The 25,690-nt window shown below is 38.1% G+C and overlaps 1 protein-coding gene across 7 annotated transcripts in view; it reads right to left on the bottom strand.

Moving 5' to 3' along the window:
- The window catches only part of lrp2a (low density lipoprotein receptor-related protein 2a), a 271,802-nt gene that overhangs the window by 195,178 nt on the left and 50,934 nt on the right, over positions 1 to 25,690 (bottom strand). For all 7 annotated transcript variants that reach the window (NM_001194987.3, XM_087266935.1, XM_087266934.1 and 4 more), the window contains 7 exon segments: positions 11,351 to 11,520; positions 13,775 to 13,903; positions 14,579 to 14,698; positions 17,232 to 17,375; positions 19,104 to 19,220; positions 22,040 to 22,153; positions 23,397 to 23,507. In NM_001194987.3, coding sequence (NP_001181916.3) covers positions 11,351 to 11,520; positions 13,775 to 13,903; positions 14,579 to 14,698; positions 17,232 to 17,375; positions 19,104 to 19,220; positions 22,040 to 22,153; positions 23,397 to 23,507 — 905 coding nt within the window.

The raw sequence follows: 25,690 nt of genomic DNA, 5'->3' as shown, positions 1-25,690 counted from the left end.
CATATATACGCCTTTTTTTAGGTGAGGGAATGGAAGTTTTGAGTGAGATCCCCCACTTTTTTCCCTAGGACTTCAATAAGTCAAAGTACAGGTCTAGACTTAATGATGATCATCTTCAATCCATACTGAGGGTCTCAACTGCTTCCGCTCTAAAGCCAAATGTGGTTCAGATTTGTGAGAAGAAGCGCTGTCAAGTCTCTGGCAGCAAGGAGTAGGCAAAAGATGCCATGTTCAGAAGAACTGTTCATAATCTTCACTCAATGTTCTATTAATGTTCAGGACACTTCATGTTCAGAAGAAATAATTAAAACTGTTAATAATGACATTTGAGGACTTTTTTTTGTGAAATCCCTTATGCGGCCCAGCCTCACCCAGACTTTGCCTCCTGCGGCCCCCAGGTAAATTGAGTTTGAGACCCCTGATCTAAACACATGCGCTAAAGGTGAACTGGGTAAGCTAAACTGTCCATAGTATATGTGTGTGAATGAGAGTTTATGGGTGTTTCCCAGTGATGGGTTGCAGCTGGAAGGGCGTCTGCTGCGTAAAACATATGCTGGATAAGTTGGCGGTTCTTTCCGCTGTGGCAACCCCTGATTAATAAAGGGACTAAGCCAAAAAGAAAATGAATGAATGAATTAAACAATGCCCTAATTGAAAAATTACTTTAAAAATACTGCATAATAAATTATAAATCAATAAATATTTGATGTTTTCTGATAAATTTAAATAAATAAAATCTATTAAAACATTTTGCTAACTAAAACAATAATGCTACAATTAAAAAATGAAAATACTAATTGCCTTTGTGATCAAAAATAAAATAAATACAATTGTTTTGAATTGGGAAAGCTAAAATTGTCCTTGTTGTATGTGTGTGAATGAGAGATGGGTTGCAGCTGGAAGGGCACCCGCTGTATAAATAATATGCTGGATAAGTTGGCGATTCATTCCACTGTGGCGACCCCGGATTAATAAAGGGACCAAGCCGAAAAGAAAAAGAATGAATGAATGTCACAAATACTACAAAAAATAAACATTAAATACTTGAAATGAATACACAAAAAGCCATACATAGCTGACAAAATAAAAGTTCTTTTGGAAAACAAGAAAACTAAATAAATAATAATAATAATATGCAACACGGTGGCTCAGTGATTAGCACTGTCGCCTCAAAGCAAGAAGGTTGCTGGTTTGAGGCACAGCTGGGCCAGTTGGCATTTCTATGTTCTCCGCATGTTGCTGTGGGTTTCCTCTGGGTGCTCCAGTTTCCCCCACACTCCAAAGAAGTGCATTATAGGTGAATTTAATTAAATAAATAGGCTGTAGGCAGCACGGTAGTATAGTTGACTCACAGCAAGAAGGTCGCTGTTTCAAGCCTGGGTCAGTTGGCATTTCTTTGTACACTCTCCCAACGTTTGTGTGGGTTTTCTCCGGGTGCTCCGGTTTCCCCAACAGTCCAAACACATGTGGTATAGGTGAAATGGGTAAGCTAAGTTGTCCGCAGTGTATCAATGCGAATGAGTGTGTATGTGTGTTCCCCAGAGGTGGGTTGCAGCTGCAAGGGCATCTGCTGCATAAAACATGTGCTGGATAAGTTGGCAGTTCATTACACTGTGGTGATCCCTGATTAATAAAGGGACTAAGCCGAAAAGATGAATGAATGAATGAATGAAATTGGCTGTAGTGTATGTATGTGAATGCAAGAGTGTATGGGTGTTTCCCAGTGCTGGTTTGCGGCTGGAAGGGGATTCTTCATAAGTGTCAAGAACAGCATTTCTTTTTTTCTTAAGCATGCTTTACAAAATCAGACCGATCTAAAGCATGGCTTGAGCAGTAATCCCTCAAGAACATAATCAAAACGTGCCATTATCTTCTCTTGTTCAATAATCGGGGCTAATAAGATTGTAGTCTGGCTTGTATGATCCGCCATCAGAGAGCTTGTGTTTCTGTGCGGCCCCAGAGGTGCTATCTGAAACCATTGCCCTATTGATTAAAGATGGCACCGGTTTCTCAGCCTGGATCCCCTGGCATCATAACACAAGCTAAAGCACCAATGCTCTTTGCAGACTTCGCCCTTTTGAAACCAGAGCCAAACGTCTAAAAGACTATGATTCTAGCTGACCCGTCAAACAGAAACTCAAGCTGTGACGCTGGTGGCTCTTTATAGGCTACATTCACACATACAAACGCACAATTTTTACTACAGTTACACATGGCATTCACACTAGCCTGGAGTTTTCAACACCTAAAAATTGAGAGTTTTGTAAACAAAGCAGAGCCCCACATTTAAGTCTGAAAACTTTAGGGGCACTATTTTAACGATCTTAGTGCGATAAGTGCGTGATGCAAAAGCATTTAGGCCCCGTTTACACTGTCAGGTCTTGATGCCCAATTCCGATTTGTAGCCTATATCTGATTTGTTTGCCTGTCTGTTTACACGTTGTTTTAATTGCGACCCATATCCAATTCTTACGTTTACACTTGCATGCATAAAGGCGGGTTCTAGCATCTGTGCCACACTAGCCACGATGGAAGAAATTGTGTTGTTTTTAGCTCTGCGAAATATGTGAAGTGTAGTATATGCAGTGAATGGTTTAGTCTTGATTGACCCCCATGCAGTTTATGTAATGGTATGGCCCTGATGTGTTGAAGATGTAGCCTTTGTCTGTGTGCGCACTGGTGTTGAAGAGAATAAAGTTATTCTATTTGTAGCCCGCAGTGCGTTTATTAATAGCGACAAAAAGCAAAAGTTACAACAAGAAGTTCGCCCAACTTTAACATGTTTTTGAGGTGGAGGTGGGAAAGGGCCGTCATCGCAGCTTGCGCTTATGGTTTATGCGTTATGATGTCCTCCACCATTTAGAGGACTTTGTGGGAACGAGAGAGATCTCAGGTCTGGTGGGAGCAAATTGTGGTGACTGACCACTTTCCTTCATGTTTCCTCTGATGTTGTTTACCGCGTTGGCATCTCCACACACGCTCTACTTCCTGTCATTAAACCAAAGAGAAGCACCACATTGTCGCAAGTTTAACGACGTACAGAACGGAATGCCTCAATAAATCCGATCTGCCTGTTTACATGACAGTCGCATTGTCACATATCCGATCTGTATCTGATTTATGTCTGACTGAAACCGGTCTCTGAATATCCGAATGCATGCGTTTATTTCATGTTTACACGCTGATAGAACAGATCCGATCTGTGTCACATATGAGCAAGAAATCGGAATTGGGTCACATTTAACTGGCAGTGTAAACAGGGCCTTGTAGTGTGTGTCCGAATCCACATTTGCTATTTTAAGGACAAAAAATACACTCTGCACATAATGTGCATTAAACCAATTACACTGGTCTTCCATTCCCCTCTAAGAGTCAGTTGTGTCATGCCATTTACTATTTACATGGCGAACAGTGTAAGTAGAAAAACTGAACGCTTCACTAGTGAGAAAACAGTTAAACAGACAATCTGCAGCGCGAGGATAAAGAATGAGCTTTTTTATTTATGTAAAAACTAGTGCTGTCAATCGATTAAAAAAATTAACTAATTAATCACACGATTAATTGCATTTAAAAAACTGAAACTTGTAATTTTGGCTATTCAAATGTAAAATTAATGTAAAAAACTATTTAAATTCAAAATATAATTGTTTATCAGAATTTTTGTTTAACTTGTAACACAGATTTCTTCATGTAAACAACATACCCACAATAAACCATCAAGATCCTGGCTTAGTTCTCCTTTACATTCAGCCAGTTGCTAAGACAGTCCAGTCTTTTGACATTATCGGGGACAATGTGGTCCTTTTGTTTTGAATGATGTGAGCTGAGAGTGAGAACAGTCTCTCACGAGCAGAATCATCGAATCAGCATATGAATTTCGTTGCCTAATTTTGTTGCCACTGATGCTACAAGGATGTAAGAAACATCAAGCGGTACATCAAAGCCACGCTCAGGTTGTGTCACACCAAAACCGAATTCTAACAGGGACTTTGGTCACTCCATCTTTTAACATTTAAACAACTTTGAGGGATGCAGACAGCGATGCTGGCAATGTTTAGGCGTTTGCTCTTGTTGATAGGAAACGCGCACACACACACACACACAACGTGCGCAGGACAGCCAGTGAGCGACTCCCTTCAAGAATCATTAACACGCATGAACGTGTTCATCAAATTAGCTTAAACTAAGCGTTCTAAAGTATGGCTGTATTTCACAAGAATTCTGACACAACTATGCGAAGCAGACGCTTTACAAAAGTTGCGTTTAAGGGGGAAACACGTCAAACATAATTAAACATTATAGGGAATCATCTGAAAGGCAGAGGAATGCACATCCTTTTACAACTCGCGACATCATCTGAATTTCACTGATACATTTGCATGGACACCAATACTGCGATTTTAATATGTTTAAGATAATACTCTCTACCATGTAAACAGTGTTTTTTGATTACCTTTTCAATAGTTCACACTTAGCTGATAATCAATATGGCGTATTTGGCATGCTGTCCCGGGAGAGAGCCCTGAGCACGTAATATCCTCAAGGCCGGGGCTCCCTCCCGTTAGAAGGGCGAGAGGCGAGTTCGAGCTTAGGTAGGTCTCGATAACTCCCCTGCTTGTCGCCATGTGAGAAGTGTAAACTACGGTTGTCTTAGGTGATAATTTGGTTTAGTCGATTGGCTATTGTTTATGTTTTTGGACGGTGGGAGGAAACCGGGGAACCCGGGGGAAACCCACGCAAACACAGGGAGAACATGTAAACTACGCACAGAAACACCGACCAGCCCGATAGGAGGTTGGACCAGCGGTGTTCTTGCTGTAAGGCAACAGTGCTAGCCACTGGGCCACCGCGCTGCCCTTTTGGAAAAAGGGGGGAAGTAGGGGTGGAAGGGGGGGAAGCTTCAAGACGAAGATAATGAGTGAAAAACTCTAGTTATTTATAATGCTTCTATAATCATCTAATAGGGCAGATTACAGAGCTAATGAGGAGCCAATCGTGTTGATCATAAGCACATGATCCTCTCGAAATTAGTTTATGAATAAACCACACAAAGGACCACCGAGTCATAAAGTGCAGAGGTTTTTATTTCTGTTCGGCATGCGGTATCAAATGCCATTAAGACAAAAGTCGAAAGATTAAAAATGAAACAAACGAAATTGCATGAAACTCTGGAAGAAACGCTGGATAGCCCAGTAATGAGACATTAATTGTTTTTTACTGAAACTTTCCTTCTAAAAGTGCTTCCTTGGTCTTATCCATATTTCTTTGCATGTTGAACACACGTCAAGCAAAAAAAACTGCAACTGCGTTAATTGCGTGAATTTTTTTGATGTGTTCAATATTTCAAATTAATCGAATGTGTTAACACGCTTATTTTGACAGCAAGAGTAAAAAATCATAATTTTTGTAACATTTTAATCCTTTATATGTTTTCATTTGTAAAGTTATTTGTGTATTGCTGTACATCCTATGTGTATAAAGCAATGTGTAAGCGTTTGGAAGCGTTTTAAATTACAAAAACTTTGCGCCATTGACTTTAGACCAGCTTTTAGTTGGTCAATGGACCGGTCTATTTCAGTTGTCTCAAAATAGCAAAGTACCAAAAATGTGCATTAACAGACCTCCCTTTTAGACCAGGACTCAAACCATCACTCTTCTTGCTGTGAGGCGACAATGTTAACCACTGAACCACCATGAAGGAGTTAAGTTAGCTTATTAGCTTTTAAAAACTAATATAAGTGGATTGAACATAAAAGATTTAAGTTGTGCCCTGAAAAATCTAAGAAAACAGCAGTCATGAAGTGTGGATGACAATCTTTTCTGCAATATAATTGAAACAATCTCATGATCCCTAATAGATTTCATGTTTAAATGCAGTGTTAATATTAAAACACACATGTCTCAAGGTTGCCTTAGACCTCCATTATGTTGGGTATTAAACCCGTCTTCTTGCATATACCCCCGTTTTCTTTTTTTTTCTTTTTTGGCTTGATGGCTGATCTCCAAATCACAAAATAGCCAAAAGCCTGAAACAAAGCACTCTGAGCCCGCCAAAAACAGGACTGAACGCGGGGAACACAGATCCTGCACGCTCACTCCAGGTCCTCTCGGGTTGCATAAAATTACGCAGAAATATGTGAGATTTCCCTGCATATCAGACACTTTGTGGAGATTAGAAAAGGCTTGTTAGCGTGACTGCAGCCCTTCAGGAGCCAGACTCCTCGTCCATTATTAGAGTATTAGCAGTATCTACGGGCATCAGGCGAAGAATTCTCTTTCCGCTGATGGAGAGCCAGCTTCCTTCACAGCCTCCACAAACTGCTGGCTTATTCATTTCATAGAGACACATGCGCTGATGGTAATTAAATATTGTCATTGTTACACACAGACATATTATATAGTCACGTCAAGTCAAGCTGTCATTCTGCTACATGTGTGGACATACAAAGGAATGAAATATCATGTCTCTCAGGACAACGGTGCTACATAAATTAATCATAAACACAAATACAACACTGGACATAAGAGCTATTTTAAAAAATCCTGCATAACATATACAATAATAGAGAAAAAGAGTTGTGCTACTTAATTTCGTGGAAATTTTGATGCATTTCTTTTTTTACGAGTCCACTTTCAAAACAATGATACAAAACTATCTAAATATCTGTTACATAAATTAAAATATAACACAATAATATCAGTGTTGTCAGAATTATCTAAATAAAATTATCTAAATATCTAAATATCATTCTTAAAACGTAGCCTGCGGATGTTTCTAGAGACCGTGATTTACGTGGCTGGAGGTGTGACGCCATTCCTCTTTGCATTTACCGGCTGGGCTGATGGCTCGCCTCCGTGTGGAGGACTTTCCCGCCACAACCAGTTTGTCCGGTTAGCTCATCGTGTTACGTCGGTGGAGAGGAGGCCCGGAGGAGGAGGAGAACCCGGGCGCGTTCGAGACTGGGTTTGAGTCCGGGGAAGAGTGGTTCCAGAAATCAGGTAAGACAAAAAAACAGAATCTAAAAAATAAAGCGATGGAGTTCGTAATGTGGCGAGAATGCGGTGAATCCAAAAACGGACAAGGGCTTTTCTTTTCATCGCTTGGGTTTAGGAAAGGAGGAGGAGAAGGAGGAGAGCGGCCGGGTCGGACATTTTCATTCATTCAGTCATTCAGCCAGTCGGTCAGTCGGTCTCTCGACAGTGGCCTCCAGCGGCTTTTTACGCGAGAACAGCGCACTCGCACAAATACATACCTACCAGGACGTATTTTGCAGTCTCCAGAAACGTCCGCGGGGTTATCTTTCCAGAATGAACCCGGGTTGGAAACATCCATACACACGCTCATACACTATGGCCAAATCATCTATAGCGCATGTCTTTGCCTTTTGGTGCTCCGGTTTCCTCCACAGTCCAGAGGAAATCCACGCCAACACAGGTAGAACATGCAATCTCGAACCAGTGACCTTCTTGTTGTGAGGCGACAGTGCTAAGCACTGAGCCACAGTGTTGCCCTATTGTTATTATCTTAAATAATATTAATTGAGAGAAAACTGGTACAATTTTTGCACTCTTACAAGCAATTTAATTTAATTTAATTTAATTTAATTTAATTTCGGCCCAACAACAAACACGTTGAGTAAATAAAAAAGTAAATATATATTTAAGCCAATTTAGCATTAATTGATGTATTTAAATTTCAAAATTAATATATATTTTAATTTCTTTACTGTGATTGTATTCAGTTATCTGCATTTTAGCCAAATCAAAATACAAGTTTTAACATATAACAAAAATATAGATTGTTTTACCGCTTTTTAGTATTAATATTTTTTCTGAGTCCACTTTCAAAACAATGATGCAAAATGATCTAAATATCTGTTACATAAATTAAAATATATTACAATACTATCAGTCTTGTCTGAATTATCTAAATAAAATGATCTAAATATCTCTTATATAAATTAAAATAGGCAATGCGGTGCCGCATTCAATAGTGCTGTCATCACAGCAAGAAGGTCGCTGATTCGAGCCTCGGCTGGGTCAGTTGGCATTTCTGTGTGGAGTTTGAATGTTCGCCTTGTGTTCGCGTGGGTTTCCTCTAAGGGTGTCACGATTTTCGATTTTTAATTTAAATTTGTGCTCAATTTCGATTACCGAATCAAAAAAATAGATGCTGCCACGCCCCCATGTCACGTCAGCATGACTTGCCAAGCGGGAAAAAAACAGGCTTGTTGAAGTGCTTGTTAAACTGCAGAAGCAGGAGACCCGTCGACAGAGCTTAAACCCTCTTCTCTTTCAATGAAGTCGCATTTTGGATGTAAGCATTTTGGATTTCCAGTGAGTTATGTTGACAACGTACGTGTTGTCGACAAAAAAAAAAAAAACACAGTTTTGCAAGCTCTGCTATGTACGTATTACGTACGGTTCGTCCGACAGACAACACCGGCATCGCGATCCTCCGCCCGCCCCCGTTGCAAATCCGCTCACGAAAAGTACACACTCAGGCCCTGTTTACACTGTCTTTGTTTTTGAATGGCATTTTAGAAAGACAACGATATGACATCCACAGTGGCGTGTAGCATTTCTGAGCAGCCCTCCTTCCTCTCTACCTCTGAAAATGCACATCACGTGACCACACAGACACAGACGCACACACAGCCATATGAGCTTGAGACAGCAGGTCCATTCATTAACTGTATGTTTATGTACTGTATGATTTGTTTATGGGTAAAACAAAGACCATGCAGGTCAGGTAGTTTAAACGGTAGGTTACAAATAATTAATTGGTCATTAATTAATTATTCATAATCGAAAATCGAATCGAATCGTGCCTTTAGAATCGAAAATGTAATCGAATCGAGGATTTGGAGGATCGTAACACCCTTAGTTTCCTCCAGGTGCTCCAGCATTCCACTGTGGTGACCGCTGATAATCAGGCACTAAGCCAAAGGAAAATGAATGAATGAATATTCTATTATGCATTTGTATGCATGAGTTTAAATGCATTATGAACACATTGTGGTTCTCTAAGGGTTAACATAGCATTGCTTGATCGTGATTGCTTCAGGAAGAGTTTAGGGAGGCTTGAAAGATGCTGGCACTGGCTGTTTGAGACATCCAGACTTTATTCGGGCCTTCAGCCAAACGCTGTTAGAGAGGTGTGTGTGAGTGTGTGTTGTGGATCAGGGACGTTACTACATGTCCAAGGAGGAAGAGCTCGTATAATGCAGAGCTTTGTTATCAACAACAACTGTAACATCGATATCACTCGACCTGACAAGGTTACAACTTCAGTAATCTGTGAAATGCCACTTATTAAATTCAGGAAAACTGAGAGCCTGTGGCAGGTGCCAGAGCATTAAATGAATGTAAGTGGGAAACATTAAAGCCACACACTGAGCTATAAAACATATTAGACTGAGAGCTGGAAGTACATTAGGACTGTGAGAAATGTACCGTCTCTGGGCCAAAGATGATACACAGATTTGTAGCATCTGAAAGATAATAATAATAATAATAATAATAATAATAATAATAATAATAATAATAATAATAATAATTATAAATAACAACAACAATAATAACAATAAATAACAATAATAAAACTAACAATAATAATAATAAAGTTTAACATTTTTGCTTTACTTTTTGTACATTAAAATGAGTACAGTTTAGTTTTTAAAATAAATAAAATAATTCTTATTCTTATTTTTAATTTAAAAAATAATTATAATTTTTTTTGGAGCAAAAACATTTTCCATCGTATACTTTTACCATAATTTACAGAAAAAAAGCCATTCAGTATTTAAAAAAAATGTATAATAATAAATATTATTAATAAAGTTTATGATTCTTTTGTACATTATGATGAGTACATTTTACCCTTAAAAACAAAATAAATAACTTTTATTTATTTATTTTATTTATTTATTTATTTTCACTTTTTTTTTTAAGCAAAAAATTTTCCATAGTATCTTTTTACCATGATTTACAGAAAAAGTCATTTAATATAAAAAAATATGTGTAATAACAATAATGATAATATTAATAAAAACAATAATAATAAAATGAACAAATAAATATTAATAATAATAATACAGTTTTGCATTTTTTATTTACTTTTTGTACATTAGAATAAGTACATTTTAGTAAAAAAATAAATGTATTATTTTTATTTTTATTTTTTATTCTTTTTTTTTTGGAGAGCAAAACAATTTTCCACTGCATGTTTTTTACCACAATTTACAGAATAAAAAGTAATTCAGTTTTAAAAATTATGTAGAATACGATAATAATAATAATAATAATAATAATAATAATAATAATAATAATAATAATAATAATAATAATAATAATAATAATTAAAATAAACAAATAAATAATAATAATAATGTTTTGCAATTTTGCAAAACAATTTTTCCATTGCATATTTTTACCATGATTTACAGGAAAAAAGGAATTCAGTATTAAAAAAATAGCTTATACCAAAAGGTTTTTGTAGGCATACTTAAAACAAGAATGAAATGATGACATAAATGAAAAAGAAATACTCTTAATAACTCTAAAATACTGAATTATTGTCATTTTTTATCTTTATTTATGCAGACACCAAAATAGGACGTCTTGTATATAAAATATTTTAATTACTATTATTACCCTCCAAAAATAATGTATATAAAGGTTAGCAATATTATAAATAATATGAATATTTAAAAACTAATTAAATTATTATCTAGATTTTGAACTTTCAATACACACACGCACACGCACACACACACACACACACACACACACACACACACACACACACACACACACACACACACACACACACACACACACACATATACAATATGTGGGTATGGAAAGTGTGTGGCTTTCTTTATCAAGAGCAATCAGTATAATCAAACGCAGCTGGACTCAAATGAAGATGTAGAACCATCTCAAGGACGATCAGAAGAAATGGACAGCACCTGAGTTAAATATATGAGTGTCACAGTAAAGAGTCGGAATGCTTAGGACCATGTGATATTTCAGATTTCTGTTTTATAAATCTGCAAAAATATCAACAATTCTGTGTTTGTGTGTCAATATGGGGTGCTATGTGTACATTAATGAAGAAAAAAATTAACTTAAATGATTTCAGCAAATGCCTGCAATATAACAAAGAGTGAAAAAATGTGTGTATTTTGCATCAATTATTATTGAGACTATTCCAGCTCCATACAATGCAATAAAAATGTTACTTGAGACTAATCTACCTCCATAAAATGCTATTTTATTTTAAAAAAATCAATGCAACTTGAAAAGACTGTTGTTGTTGTTTTTGTTATCCTGCCGTCTATTTTACCTTATTTTGGATTGTGTCCGTCCAAAAGACCCTTTGCAGCTGGTAATGGAAATCCACACCAACAGCAGCTCCTCTGTTCTGGGACTGAACCAGTGTTTGAGAGCCGTGTCCATGAACATCAGCGATCAGCAGGTCTCTGCCGTTGGAGAATATAAGCGAGGGCACGCCAGCTAAACATAACCAAAGACAGCAAATTAATGACGGATACAGCTTGACAGTTTTCAGAGAACACACATAATATAACGCACTTTTGATAAGGCGTAATTAATGTGAGAGAGTTTAGGATTGGCTGAGTGGTGCCAGCGTTAGTTATTCATTTTCCAGATGCTGCCAAACAAATGGTTGGGAGGCAGACATTTCAGGAGCTTAATAACATGATGGTGTGCGATGCAGGCAGAGTGATGGGTTACAAAAAGCCTGATTAATGGACATGTGAGATAACGGCTAACGGCAGGAATATCCGTCTGAAAGCAGTGATGCTGGTGTAAAAGCATGTAATACAGTCATTCAATAATTTTCCTTTGGCTTAGTTCCTTTATTCATGAGTGCTGGCCACAGCGGAATGAACCCCCAACTTATCCACCATATGTTTTACACAGCAGATGCTTTTCCAGCTGCAAGCTGGTACTGGGAAACATCCATACCCATACACTACGGCCAATTTAGCTTATTCAATTCACCTATAGCGCATGTCTTTGGACTTGTGGGGGAAACTGGAGCACCCAGAGGAAACCCACACCAACACGGTGGAGAACATGCAAACTTTGCACAGAAATGCTTACTGGCCCAGCCGGACTCGAACCAGTGACCTTTTTGCTAAGGCGACAGGGTGGTCCCTTTGATGCGCTGGACAGTTTTCACCACCCACTGCAGTGCCTTACACTCAACAACAGAGCAACTGCCATACCAGACTGTGACGCAGTTGGTCAGGATGCTTTCTATCGTGTAAAAGTTCACCAAGACAGCTGATGAAAGCTGGTTCTTCTTGAGTTGCCTTAAGAAAAATAGGCACTGGTGAGCCTTCTTGACCAGGCTAGAGGTGTTGGTGGTCCAAGAAAGGTTCTTTGAGATGTGGGTCCCTAGGAACTTTGAGACAGGTAGGTTGGTAGGAAGGTTGAGACAGCTCAACGGCCATCCCATTGGTGTGGATGGGATCGTGTGAGCCTGTTCGTCCCGTCCTGAAGTCTACAATGAGCTCCTTGGTCTTATTGGTGTGAAGGAGCAGATTATTGTCGGTGCACCAAGTGGCCAGATGCTATATCTCCTCCCTGTAGGCAGTCTCATCATTGTTGCTGATTAGACCAATCAACGTGTGACCAATTTAGGTGAACATAATAAGTAATAGAAAGTAATGTGAATTTATAAAGTGCATTTATTGTGTATGGCCATACACCCAAAGCGCTTCACAATCATGAGGGGGGTCTCTATACTACCACCAGTGTGCAGCATCCACTTGGATGATGCGGCAGGACAATGGTGCCAGTGTGCTCACTACACACCAGCTATAGGTGGAGTGAAGTGACGGTGATAGGGCCAATTCGGTGGATGGGAACGATTGGGAGGCCATGATGTGTAAGGACCGATGGAGGGAACCTGGCCAGGGCACAAGGGTTACACCCCTTCTTTTTACAAGAAGTGCCATGGAATATTTAATAACCAAAGAGGGTCAGGACCTCGGTTTAACGTCTCATCCGAAAGATGGCGCTCACTGACAGTATAGAGTCCCCTTCACTATACTGGGGCATTAGGACTCACACAGACCACGAGTTGCTGGCCTCACTAACACCACCTTCAACAGCAACCTAGTTTTTCTATGTGGTCGCTCATCCAGCGCTCAGTTGGCATTTCTGTGTGGAGTTTGCATGTTCTCCCTGCCTTCGCGTAGGTTTCCTCCGGGTGCTCCAGTTTCCCCCACAGTCCAAAGACATGCGGTACAGGTGAATTGGGTAGGCTAAATTGTCCATAGTGTATGTGTATGAGTGTGTGTGTGAATGTGTGTGTGGATGTTTCCCAGAGATGGGTTGCGGCTGGAAGGGCATCCGCTGCGTAAAAACTTCCTGGATAACTTGGTGGTTCATTTCGCTGTGGCGACTCTGGATTAATAAAGGGACTAAGCTGACAAGAAAATGAAAGAATGAATATATATATATGTGTATATATATATATATATATATATATATATATATATATATATATATATATATATATATATATATATATATATATAATTGTTCGATTTGTTAATTGTTTTTAAATAGATGTACTGTTAATAAATGAAATATATCAAGTGACTTGGCAAATGTTGTCTTCATTTAAACATACTGTGATAAATCATGGATGTTCATTTGTGATATATCACTATCATAGGCAAAACATCATGACAATATAATATTGTAAGCATGTAAAAGGCATGACTGAACTCACATGAGGGATTTGCTCTGCAGTATCTATGCTGCTCCAGAATGTAGCCGTCCCGACAGCTGCAGCGATGACTCCCGATGCGATCCTCACACAGCTGATCACACATTCCCCACAGACTGCAGTCATCATAATCTGAACAATGCACACAGAATACGGAGTCGTCAGTGTCAGGATACTTGTCTTACAGATTTGAGCTTTCCACACCGCTCTTAACCCTGGGTTATCATCGTTCTAAACATGAATTTTAGGGTCCCGTTAAGTGCATTGAAATGTGCATTTTTTATTCGATGTTTGACGTAATCTTATCTGACAAATGAAAAGAGGGTGTGACAGTAGCTCCTCCCATTTAAAAAAAAAAAGCCAATAGCTTTTCGTTTTTATCACAGCTCTGCCAGTGAGAGTGGTTGAGATCAAGAGCAGCAAATGAAGAGCAAATGAGAAGCGTATTAAAGGGGGCGGGGCATGGCAGATACTGGAGAACACTTGATTGGTCTAAATTTGATGAGAAACTTAAGTATGAGTTGATGTGAAAAAAAAACCATTGACTCATTTAGGTGGAAGAGACAAACTGCAAGCTTAGGATGTTTCCATCAGGGTATATCTTCTAAAAGGGGTGGAGTTTTGTCACTGTTTTTAGCACACTGGCTAATAGATATCCTTAAGACTAACATATTGATACTGACATCTAAAAAACTTTATTTTAAAAAACCTTAAAGGTATTAAACCTAAAACTTGACGTTCACAGTAATCGACTATAAAATGAGTCGCTGAAAACTCTGGAACTTAACAATGAATGGAATGCTTTACCCATGCAGGAGCGGCTGTCGTTTGTGTTGATCACATATCCAGGTGGACAAGCACAGGTTCCTCCATCCGGAGACGCGTGACAGTGATGTTCACAGCTCAGCGAAGCACAGCGCCAGATACCTGACACAAAACACAGACACACATCAGCAAAATCCATATACAAGGAAAACATATACAAGGATTCTGGTAGTTTAGGATCAAAGTCAATAGCTATGTTTCCATCCAAAAATGTGAATTGACTTGATGCGCAAAACTAAATTACTGCATGAAAGACGTGCGAATACAGCAGTGTTTCCATCCAATGAGTCAAAGAGAACAAAATCCACACTTCCTGATTAACTGGCGCCAAATATCAACTGTAAAAAGTGCATGAATATTTTCTATATTTGATAAATTACTTACACCTCAGAAGGCAATCCTGACATGCAGTGAATGTGCGGTGGCGTTCTTGATTCTGGAAGTCATTAATAATATAATAACACTAATACTGAAACGGTTCTGGCGTTTTAGATTGACCAGAACATTTCAGATGTTTTACAGTGTGCTCAGCCTGCTGGTTTGTCCAGTCACACACATTTTTATCATCACATGATCTTTTATAACAAAATCACATGACCTTGTTTAATGCACATACTGGAATTTGTTCGGTAAAAGTATTTCCATCATAGTTTATGTGCATCTTTTCTTCTCGGATAAAAAGTTTATCCTACTCAGTTATGTAGACGTTTTTTATGCACATTTTCAAAATCTGTGTGCATTTTGACGCTTCCATCAACCATTTTTTTATGTGCATATCCAAAATACTCATAAAAATAGGTGGATGGAAACACAGCTAATGATACCCTTAAATACCCTGACTGTAAGCAAATGCTAAACAGAACGGTAATATAAAAAACAACATTTTTCTAAAATCTATTTGTAAGTTAAAGAAGGTTGCTGGTTTGAGTCCCGGCTGAGCTAGTTGGTATTTCTTTGTGGAGTTTGCATGTTCTCCCCGTGTTGGTGTGGGTGTCGCTATAGGTGAATTGGATGAACTAAATTGGTCGAAGTGTATGTGTGTGGATGAGTGTGTATGGGTGTTTCCCAGTACTGTATTGCGGCAGGGCACTGCGTAAAACATTTGCCAGAATAGTTGGTGGTTCATTCCGCTGTGGTGACCCCTGATAAATAAGGGGCTAAGCGGAGAGAAAATGAATGAATAGTGGATCTTATGCCATTGACAGGGCTGATCCTGCCCCCCATGCCAGTAAACACCAATCAAAGAAGACAATGTGTTGACAGACAAGTGGTGACAGAAATCAATTTGGATTAAAGATTATGGGTAAAGGCAATATTTAAAAATTATGATGTACACAAACAAATCATATAGGCTATTATACTGTAAATATTACAATATTTAATTTAAAAATGTCATTTTAGTTTTATGGTGACTTAAACCAAACTTTAAAACTGCTTAGTCTCTATTTCAGGTCGCCACAGCGTATGCAGCGCCAACTATTCCAGCATATGTTTTATACAATAAATGCCCTTTCAGCCGCAACCCACTAATGGGAAACACCCATACACAATCATTCACACACTCATACTCTACTGCCAATTTAGCTTATTCAATTCACCTATAGCGCATGTGTTTGGACTGTGGGGGAAACAGGAGTACCCGGAGGAAACCCAAGGCAACATAGGGAGAACATGCAAACTCCACACAGAGATGCCAACTGACCCAGCTGGGACTCGAACCACCGACCTTCTTGTTGTGAGGCGACAGTGCTAACCACTGAGCCACCCCTTAATACTTTTTATTTTTATTTCAAATGTTAAAATTGCCATTTTTTTTATTATTTTTGTCTTTAAAATTATTTTATTAATCCACTGTATTATTGTATTAAAAATCTTATTTATTTGATCATTTAAATTATAGAAATAATGCTAAAATAAAATAATTTACATGTTAAACAAAAAAACTCGAATTATTTGAGCATTTTTTTATTATTTTGTTAATTGTTTTATTGAAATAAAAGTGAAATAATGGAGTCACGGTGGCGCAGCGGTTTGCACTGTGACCTTACAGCAAGAAGGTCACTGGTTTGACCTTGATCGATCAGATGGCATTTCTTTATGGAGTTTGCATATTCTCCCCGTGTTGGTGTAGGTTTCCTCCGCCAGCTCCGGTTTCCCCCACAAGTCCAAAGACATGCGGTACAGGTGAATTGGGTAAGCTAAAATTGTCCCTAATGTGTGTGTGTGTGTGTGTGTGTGTGTGTGTGTGTGTGTGTGTGTGTGTCAATGAGTGTGTATAGATGTTTCCCAGTGAGGGGGTTTCAGCTGAAAGGGCATCCGCTGTGTAAAACATATGCTGGATAAGTTGGCGGTTCATTCCGCTGTGGCGACCCCTGATTAATAAAGGGACTGAGCCGAAGGAAAATTAATAAATGAAACTGAAAGAAATAATACTATTCTCGATGAAAACCTTAATCCATTTAATACTGAATATTTTGTTAATAATGTTGTTTCTATGATTATGTTATGTCTTTAAAATCATCTTCAGTTATAGAAATAAAACTGAAATAAAATCTTTAAAACATAAAACCTCAAACAAAAAACACCAATCAGCAAGTGTGACAGGCGGTTGAATGATAATTAGATTTTAACTGACTGCAGTTGCGTCCGGCGGTGATGTTGGTCTCATCTTCTCCATCAGGACAGTGAACTGTCCCGTCACAGAGGTGGTCAAAAGGGATGCAGACACCAGAAGAAGGACACGGCCATTCGCCTGGATAACACTCCTGCTGGACATTATCTGAACACACCACATACACAGCGCTTCAGCCCATATTCATACAGCTGTCAGCACGCTGCTCTGAGACACACTGAGCATTCAGAAGGTCATTTTAAAGATGTAAAAATGCACACAAATCTATCACAAATGGGTCAAAAAGTCAAACAAATATATTACAAGAAAGCAAATTTACTGCAAAAAAAATGTTTTTCTTAGAGTTTTTGTCTAGTTTCAAGTTTAATATCCAGCATTTTCTACACTGTTCATGATTTTAGTAAATTACACAGTATTCAACGGCAATATAAACTAGAGCTGCATGATATGCATGAGAAAAAACTGACATTGCAATATTTTCTTTTACTGCTATATACAGTTGAAGTCAGAATTATTAGCCCCCCTTTTTATTTTTTCCCCATTTTCTGTTTAACAGAGAGCAGATTTTTTTCAACACATTTTATAACTGATTTATTTTATCTTTCTCATGATGACAGTAAATAATATTTGACTAGATATTTTTCAAGACACTTCTATACAGCTTAAAGTGACATTTAAAGGCTTAACTAGGTTAATTAGGTTAACTAGGCAGGTTAGATTAATTAGGCAAGCTATTTTATAACGATGGTTTGTTCTGTAGACTATCGAAAAAAAAATAGCATAAGGGGGTAAATAATATTGTCCTTAAAATTGTGTTTAAAAAATTTAAATCTGCTTTTATTCTAGTCGAAATGAAACAAATAAAACGTTTTCCAGAAGAAAAAATATTATTACACATACTGTGAAAATGTCCTTGCCCTGTTAAACATCATTTGGGAAATATTTAATAAAGAGAAAAAAATTCAAAGTAATTAAAAAATAATCCAACTCTATATTATGATATAAATACAATTTCAACAGATGACTTAAATATCTCTTTGTAAACAATGCAGGATTTTAGATTGATTGGGATGATTTTTTGGCCACTGTATGGGTATAAATTACAATAAAAAAAATTACCACAAGAAATATGCGCACAGAAATCCACAGATTTCTGCAGATTTTTAGCCCATCATTGAGTCTATTTATTCACTTGTGTAAATGTGTGTAAATTTATATTTATTCTGTCTGTAAATTCAATACAGTAATACTATTGACTAATATGAAAATGTACGTATGATTTATTCACAATTTACAATACAGTTTGCAAAGCAATATGTTCTGTCTTTTACTATATATATATATATATATATATATATATATATATATATATATATATATATATATATATATATATATATATATATTATGTGAGAAACTTGCTTTGTTTACCAAATAGGTTGATATTATTGTATTTGCATTGTAAACATTAAATAAAGGTTAAAAATAAATTGTTTTCATTTAGTAAATAATTATAAAAATATATAATTAATCTTTAAGGTGCAAACATTAAATTTATTGTGGCCACATACATTAAATTAGGCAAACAAATGCAAATAATTAACTTTGACTCTAAGGTTACACTGATTATTTCTGAAAACAAGACAATATTTTTTTTCCTTCTCTAAAAAAATGTAAGAAATTTTAAATATTTGGACTAGAAACAAGATCAAAAATCTAAGTAAGAGAAGATTTTTTTTTTTTTTTTTTTGCAGTGGATAAAGGCGGCAACATCATGTATTGTCTAAAAATGTATTTACTAAAAGTCCTTCACATAGTGTGTGACTTGGAACATACAGGTTTTTTTTTTTTTTTTTGCTCATTTTAAATACATACCGCAGCCTTTCTCGTCCGCATTGTCCTCGCAGTCATCCTCTCCATCACACAGCCAGACCTGATGGATGCAGCGGCCGCTGGGACAGGTGAAGTAAGTGCCTCTGCAGGTTGGATAGGCTGTAGATGAATTGTGCAGTAAATGAGTAAAAGTATGACTTTATGTCACATTTTTAATTCTGTATGGTTGGATTTGAGGTCGAGAAACTGAAATAAAGTCTCAGCAAAAATATAGTCAGCTGAAATAAAAGTGAAAAATATAAACAGATGAAAAAAATAATAAAAAATAAAACTAAAACCAAGTTTTATTTGGTCACACTTTACAATAAGGTTCAATTAGTTGATGCTAGTTAATGTATTTGCTAACATAAACTAATAATGAATGATCCCTGTACAGCATTTATTAAAGGACATAAAATTACTTACTGTTTATTTCTTTGCATTTTAACTTTGTTAACTATAATATCATGGTTCTCCTCACGGTTTAGGTCTCATTTTGTGAGCCAAATGACAGCAGTTGTTCACTTCCCTCTTTTACCCTGCTCTGCCGGCCATACACACTCTCCACCCCCTTCTCGCAGCGCTTTACACCCATCATGAAGGAGGGGGGTGGTATGGCCCTTTAAGGCCGTACTCACACTAGGTACAGTTGCCTCGAACCGGGCCAAAGTACGCTTGTCCCCCCTCCCGTCTCCCCCGACGGCCCGCGCTCACACCATATCGGGCCTCGGCACGCTTACGTCATCGCTGCTGCGCTGTTCAGAAGCGCTCTCTATGGCAAGCCTTTTTAGCATTTAAATCTTTGTTCTGACTCCATAAATATATTTAGAGATATCTCTAATTATATTTTGACTAGTCATAATTATAATTCGACTAGTCAGAATAACAATTAGAGATATCTGCAATTACAATTGTACTAGTACGAAATCAGATTGGAGATATCTGCAAATATATTATGACTAGTCATATTCCTCCATTGACTTCCATTGAAAAATATTTGCAGATATCTAAATGAGTTTTTACTAGTCATAATACATTTGGAGATGTCTTTAATTCGTCATATTTAGAGATATTTACAAATATATTTGAAGATATCTCTAATTAATTTACTAATAGTCGAATTACAGTTGTAGATATCTTGAATTGGATTTTTGACGAGTCAAAACTCATTTAGAGATATCTGCAAATATTTTTTAATGGAAGTCAATGGAGGAATATGACTAGTCATAATATATTTGCAGATATCTCCAATCTGATTTCGTACTAGTACAATTGTAATTGCAGATTTTGGTTGGAGATTGCGGTTTCGGGCTTTGGCGCGTTTTGCACTCACACACAAGCGTACCGCGCCAAAGCCCAAGTGATCCGCGCTCAGGCACACCTCTTCCAACCGGGCCAGGGCCGGCCAAGTGAACCGTGCTTGAGCCCGATTCAGCGCACTCACACTTCTCAAACGACCCGGGAAACGGGCCTGGGCACGGTACGGATGGCATAGTGCGAGTAGGCCCTAAAGCTCAATATTTTTATTCTACTACCATCCTTCAAAAATTTAGTCCAGTAGTACAAGATCCCTGTGCTTATTTTTAGTTTTTCGTTGGTATTATACAGTATGTTGGTATCTGCATCTTTGAAATTGTTATTGTATTATGTCCCTGCTGCTTCATATTAGCTTTCTATGTTGCCTCTTGGCCAGGTAGTCATTTTGAATGAGAGTTATCAACTGACTTACCTGGTAAAACAAAGGTTATAATGCAACCCAAGCTCATTCTGAAACTGTAGTCCTGTGGAAGTTTCTGGAGACCAAGAAATACTTCCCGGGAGGTACGTATTTTTGCAGTTTTTTTTCTGTATCTCAAATGTCTCTCGCAAGTGCTGTTCGCACCTGAGCTGTTCTCGCGTAAACCCACCAGAGGCCGCTGTCGAATGACCGTCTGTCTGACTGACTGAATGATTGACTGGGCGACCGGCCCATCCACTGACCCACCCTCCTTCTTCCCTAAACCCAACCAATTTTACAGATTGACCCGCCCACCTGCTTACTTCCCTAAACCCAACCAACAATTTACAAAATCCGTCCAGAAAAAGAAAAGCCCTCATCTGATTTTTACCACATTTTCGGATTTTACCACATTCTCACCTTGTTCACTTTATTTTTTGGATTCTGTTTTTGTCTTTCCTGATTTCTGGAACCGCTTTTCCCCCGTCTCAAACCCAGTCGCCTTCATCGTGGTCAGATCCTCTCTGCGTCTCAAGTCCGCGAACGTAGACAACAAGCTAACTGGACAAACTGGGTGCAGCGGGAAAGCCCTCCACACGAAGGTAAGCGGTCAGCTGGTAAGCGCGAAAAGGAACAGCGTCATACCCCCTCGTATCGTCCGCTTAAAAAAATTTATGCAGCCATCATACCTCCGGCTACATAGTTCACGGTCTCCAGAAACATCCATGGGACTAACGTTTTCAGAATGAGCCTGGGTTGTTATAATGTGTTTTTGTGTGTGTGTGTGTATATGTACATATATATGCATATATATATATATATATATATATATATATATATATATATATATATATATATATATATATATATATATATATATATATATATATATATAAATATATATATATATATATATGTATATATATATATATATATATATATATATATATATATATATATATATATATATATATATATATATATATGTATATATATATATATATATATATATATATATATATATATATATATATATATATATATATATTTTTTTTTTTTTTTAGAAAGGTTGAAAACAATAAAACAATGTAAATAAAAAAAGCTGGAAGGGCATCCGTGCGTAAAAATATGCTGAAATAGTTGGCAGTTCATTCAGCTGTGGCGACCTCTGAAATAGACACGGGGCCAAAAGAAAATGAATGAATAAATGAAATGTACGTACTGCAGTTTTGTTCATCACTTCTGTCTCCGCAATCGTCATCATGATCGCAGATGTAGCCTCGAGGAATACACTCTCCATTACTGCACTGAAACTGACCACTGCTGCACCGCTGGGCTGAACACAACCAAGGAAAAGAACAATGTGTGATCTCACCAATAAATGAAACACTGTAAAAACAACACATTTAAAAAAATACACCAATCAAAAATAAGGGTAAAGTCTAGATAGGATAGAGCTGCGGATACGCACATCAATATTGCAGTGTTTATGTGACACTAGCTGCTTCCCAAATGACACACTATACACTTTGCACTATGTACTATGTACTTATGCACTTACACACTAAACAGCATAGTACATGTATGTAGTGTCGTTCCAAATGGAGCACTAATGTTTTTTTTACTAAGCAGAAATTTTAACCGTTTCCCTGATGACGTTTGACGGTTACCAAATCAAAATAAATGACCAAATGAAATAAATGACCAAACTCTCAAATAGTACCTGCCCTGAGTATAACCACATTCACCATCGGGAGGCGCTATAAACACTCGTAAGAGAATTTTGCTTTCACCATCCAAAATAAATAAAGTTATCCAACATGTGCGCTCGATAGCTCCGCCCCTTCCGCTACGTGAGCAAACCTGTGGTCGTTGAGTGCGTGAAGTTCGTTGGTGCGTCAAGATTAAACACTTTTTTACTAGTGCATCATCCAGGAAATTAAAGTGCACTAATTATTTTTAGAGTTTTCAATGTAAACGCACTGATTGCACTTTTTATACTACAAAATGGCGTAGAATAGTGCATAAGAATGCGATTTTGGACGCACCTACTGTATACAGTACTGTGATGGTTGGGTTTAGGGTTATAGGGGTAGAAAACAAAAAATACAATTTATTGAGTAATTTAATAAATAACAAATAATACTCTGTAAAGGCGGCACGGTAGCTCAGTGGTTACCACTGTTGCTTCACAGCAAGAAGGTAACTGGTTCGAATCCTGTCTGAGATGAATTGGATGAACAAAATTGGCCTTAGCGTATGAGTGTGAGAGTGTATGGATGTTTCCCAGTGATGGGTTGCAGCTGGAAGGGCATCCGCTACAAGATATTTTGAAGAAAGGCTAAAAACCTGTAACTATTGACTTTCTATAGTAGGAAAAAGAAATACTATGAAAGTCAATGGTTACAGGTTTCCAGCTTTCTTTAAAATATCTATAAAAGTATATGTATAAAAAAGAAAGCTAGTTAGGTTTTTAACGAGTAAAAGATGAGTAAATAATGACAAAAATTTAATTTTTGGGTGAACTGTCCCTTTAAATGTGAGGCATGTGTTCATGCATGCCAGAGAAAGACACTCACTGCAGTTGGCCTCATCTGAGCCGTCTCGGCAGTTGAGCACCTGGTCACAGCGCTGGCTCCGATTAAAACATGCCCCGTTAGCGCACCTCAGCTCCGAGCATTCTGGGTAAACTGAAAAAAAAAAAAGCACAGCCATCACTCATTCAAGTGAACAGCACTAAAAGGTTGTTGGGCTTTCAGCAGTGACATTTACATTACACTGTACTGAGCTAAACTCTAAAAACTGGACTGAAGCAGACTCAATTAACTAAAACGTCTATGTTAAGCTGCTTGACATTCAATCTACATTTTAAAAGCGCTATAAAAATAAAGATAAAGATGAATTAAAGTAAACAACCACTGCGTAATACAATACAGTATATACAACACTGAGGGGGTTTTCTTAATGCAACCCAGGCTCATTATTGACACATACCCCTATGTACATTTCTGGAGAGCGGCAGATACGTCACAGGAGCTGCAGTTTTTGTTTTTGTAAATCCACCGGAGGCTGCTGTGTACGCTTTGTCAGATCTCAAATTTCTCTCACGAGTGCCTTTTGCAACTGCTGTTCTCACGTGAAGACTGGTTTATACTTCTACTTCGAGTGATTGGCGTGACCCATGTCGTATGCCTTCCACAATGCCGTGCACTAATATTTTTGCACACTCTTTGTGTTTCTCTGCAACAACACTTACGAAACTCTAGTGAGCAGAAGGTTTTTATGTTCCTCTATGTCAAATTTCTTTGCTGGTATTTTGTTTTTTCTGAACGCTACCTTAATGTACAAGTAGATAAAACTTGCTTATTCAGAGGCGGAACTACTGGATGTGCAACGACTTTAATCATAAGGTTGACACAGATTAAGTTTCCACCTGGAGCTCCTTTACAGAACTCCACACTTGTAAACATTCACTCCAACTGGATTCGCGCAACTCTCACCCCCGCCCACACTCGTAAGCACTGCAAAGTTAACTAATCACAACATAGTCACATTTTTTGAGAGGTGCGCATCAGCTTCAGTAACGGCGAGGGCTTTGCGACCGCACGAAGGCTGTGCCGGACCATACGTGTGCGCTTGGCTCAGAAATATTAAGGGTCGATCACACCAAACTAACTTTTCCTAACTAACTTTTGAAAAGAAAAAAAGCGATGTGTGCTTTTTATGTAGCCAGGCAATGACTAAATCAGCTGGGTTTTGAGCGAAAGTGTTGCCGTTGATATTAATATCATTTTAAAAAGTAATAACATTGTGATATTCAAGATTTGTGAAGTCATACAGCTCTGGATAACTCGAAACAGCAACCACAAGTCTCTCCTCCATCTTCAAAAGTCTCTGAAGTCATCTTGACAACACAAACATGGCTGACACCTCAACGGAAACCCGCCTCTACTTTCATTTGATTGGAGAATGAAAAAGACGCAACTGACGTAATGCACTTTTTCTGCTCAGAGTTTACTTTTTTCAACTGCAGGTGCACAGTGGGAAATGCAAAGGAGCAGCAGGCGGTTAAAATGTGAGGCAGGCAGGGCACACAAGTAGCGCACAAAACGCGCGGCCATTAGTAAATCGTTTAAAAAGGCGCCTCTCAACGCACAAAGCAAGTTCGGTGTGATCGGCCTCTAAATCCAGCCCAGGCTAATTTTGAAAACGTATTCCCGTGGACGTTTTTGGAGACTGCGAATTACGTAGCTGGAGGTAAGTATGGCTGCATTTAATTTTTTTAAGCTAACGCTACCGGGCGGTATGACGCCGTTTCTTTTGGTGCTCACCAGCTGACCGCTTACCCCCGTGTGGAGGGCTTTCCCGCTGCAACCAGTTTGTCCGGTTAGCTTGTCGTATATCTTGACGGACTTGAGACGCAGAGAAGGAGTTGACCACGACGACGACTGGGTTCGAGTCCGGGGAAGAGCGGTTCCAAAAATCAGGTAAGACAAAAACAGAATCAAAAAATAAAATGAACAAGTGAACAACAGGGTGAGAATGTGGTAAAATCCGAAAGCGTGGTAAAAATCAGCTGAGGCTTTTTTTTTTCTGGACGGCTTTTCTAAACCGTCTAAACCGTTTCTAAACACAGCAGCCTTTTGCGTATTCGCAAAAACAAAAACTGCAAAAATATGTACCTCCCAGGACGTATTTCGTGGTCTCCAGAAACGTCCATGGGACTACATTTTCAGAATGAGCCTGGGTTGCCTAAATCAGCCTTAAATAGTTGTCTACTGACTGACCAACTGAATGACTGACCAATATCCCCCCCACCACCACCCCTTCACTAAATCTAACCAACAGTTTTTTCAGAATTCAGAAAAAAAAG

The sequence above is a fragment of the Danio rerio genome, chromosome 9, assembly GCF_052040795.2.
Source record: "Danio rerio strain M-AB ecotype USA chromosome 9, GRCz13ab, whole genome shotgun sequence".
NCBI lineage: Eukaryota > Metazoa > Chordata > Actinopteri > Cypriniformes > Danionidae > Danio > Danio rerio.
This window is presented reverse-complemented; position numbering and strand designations above follow the sequence as displayed.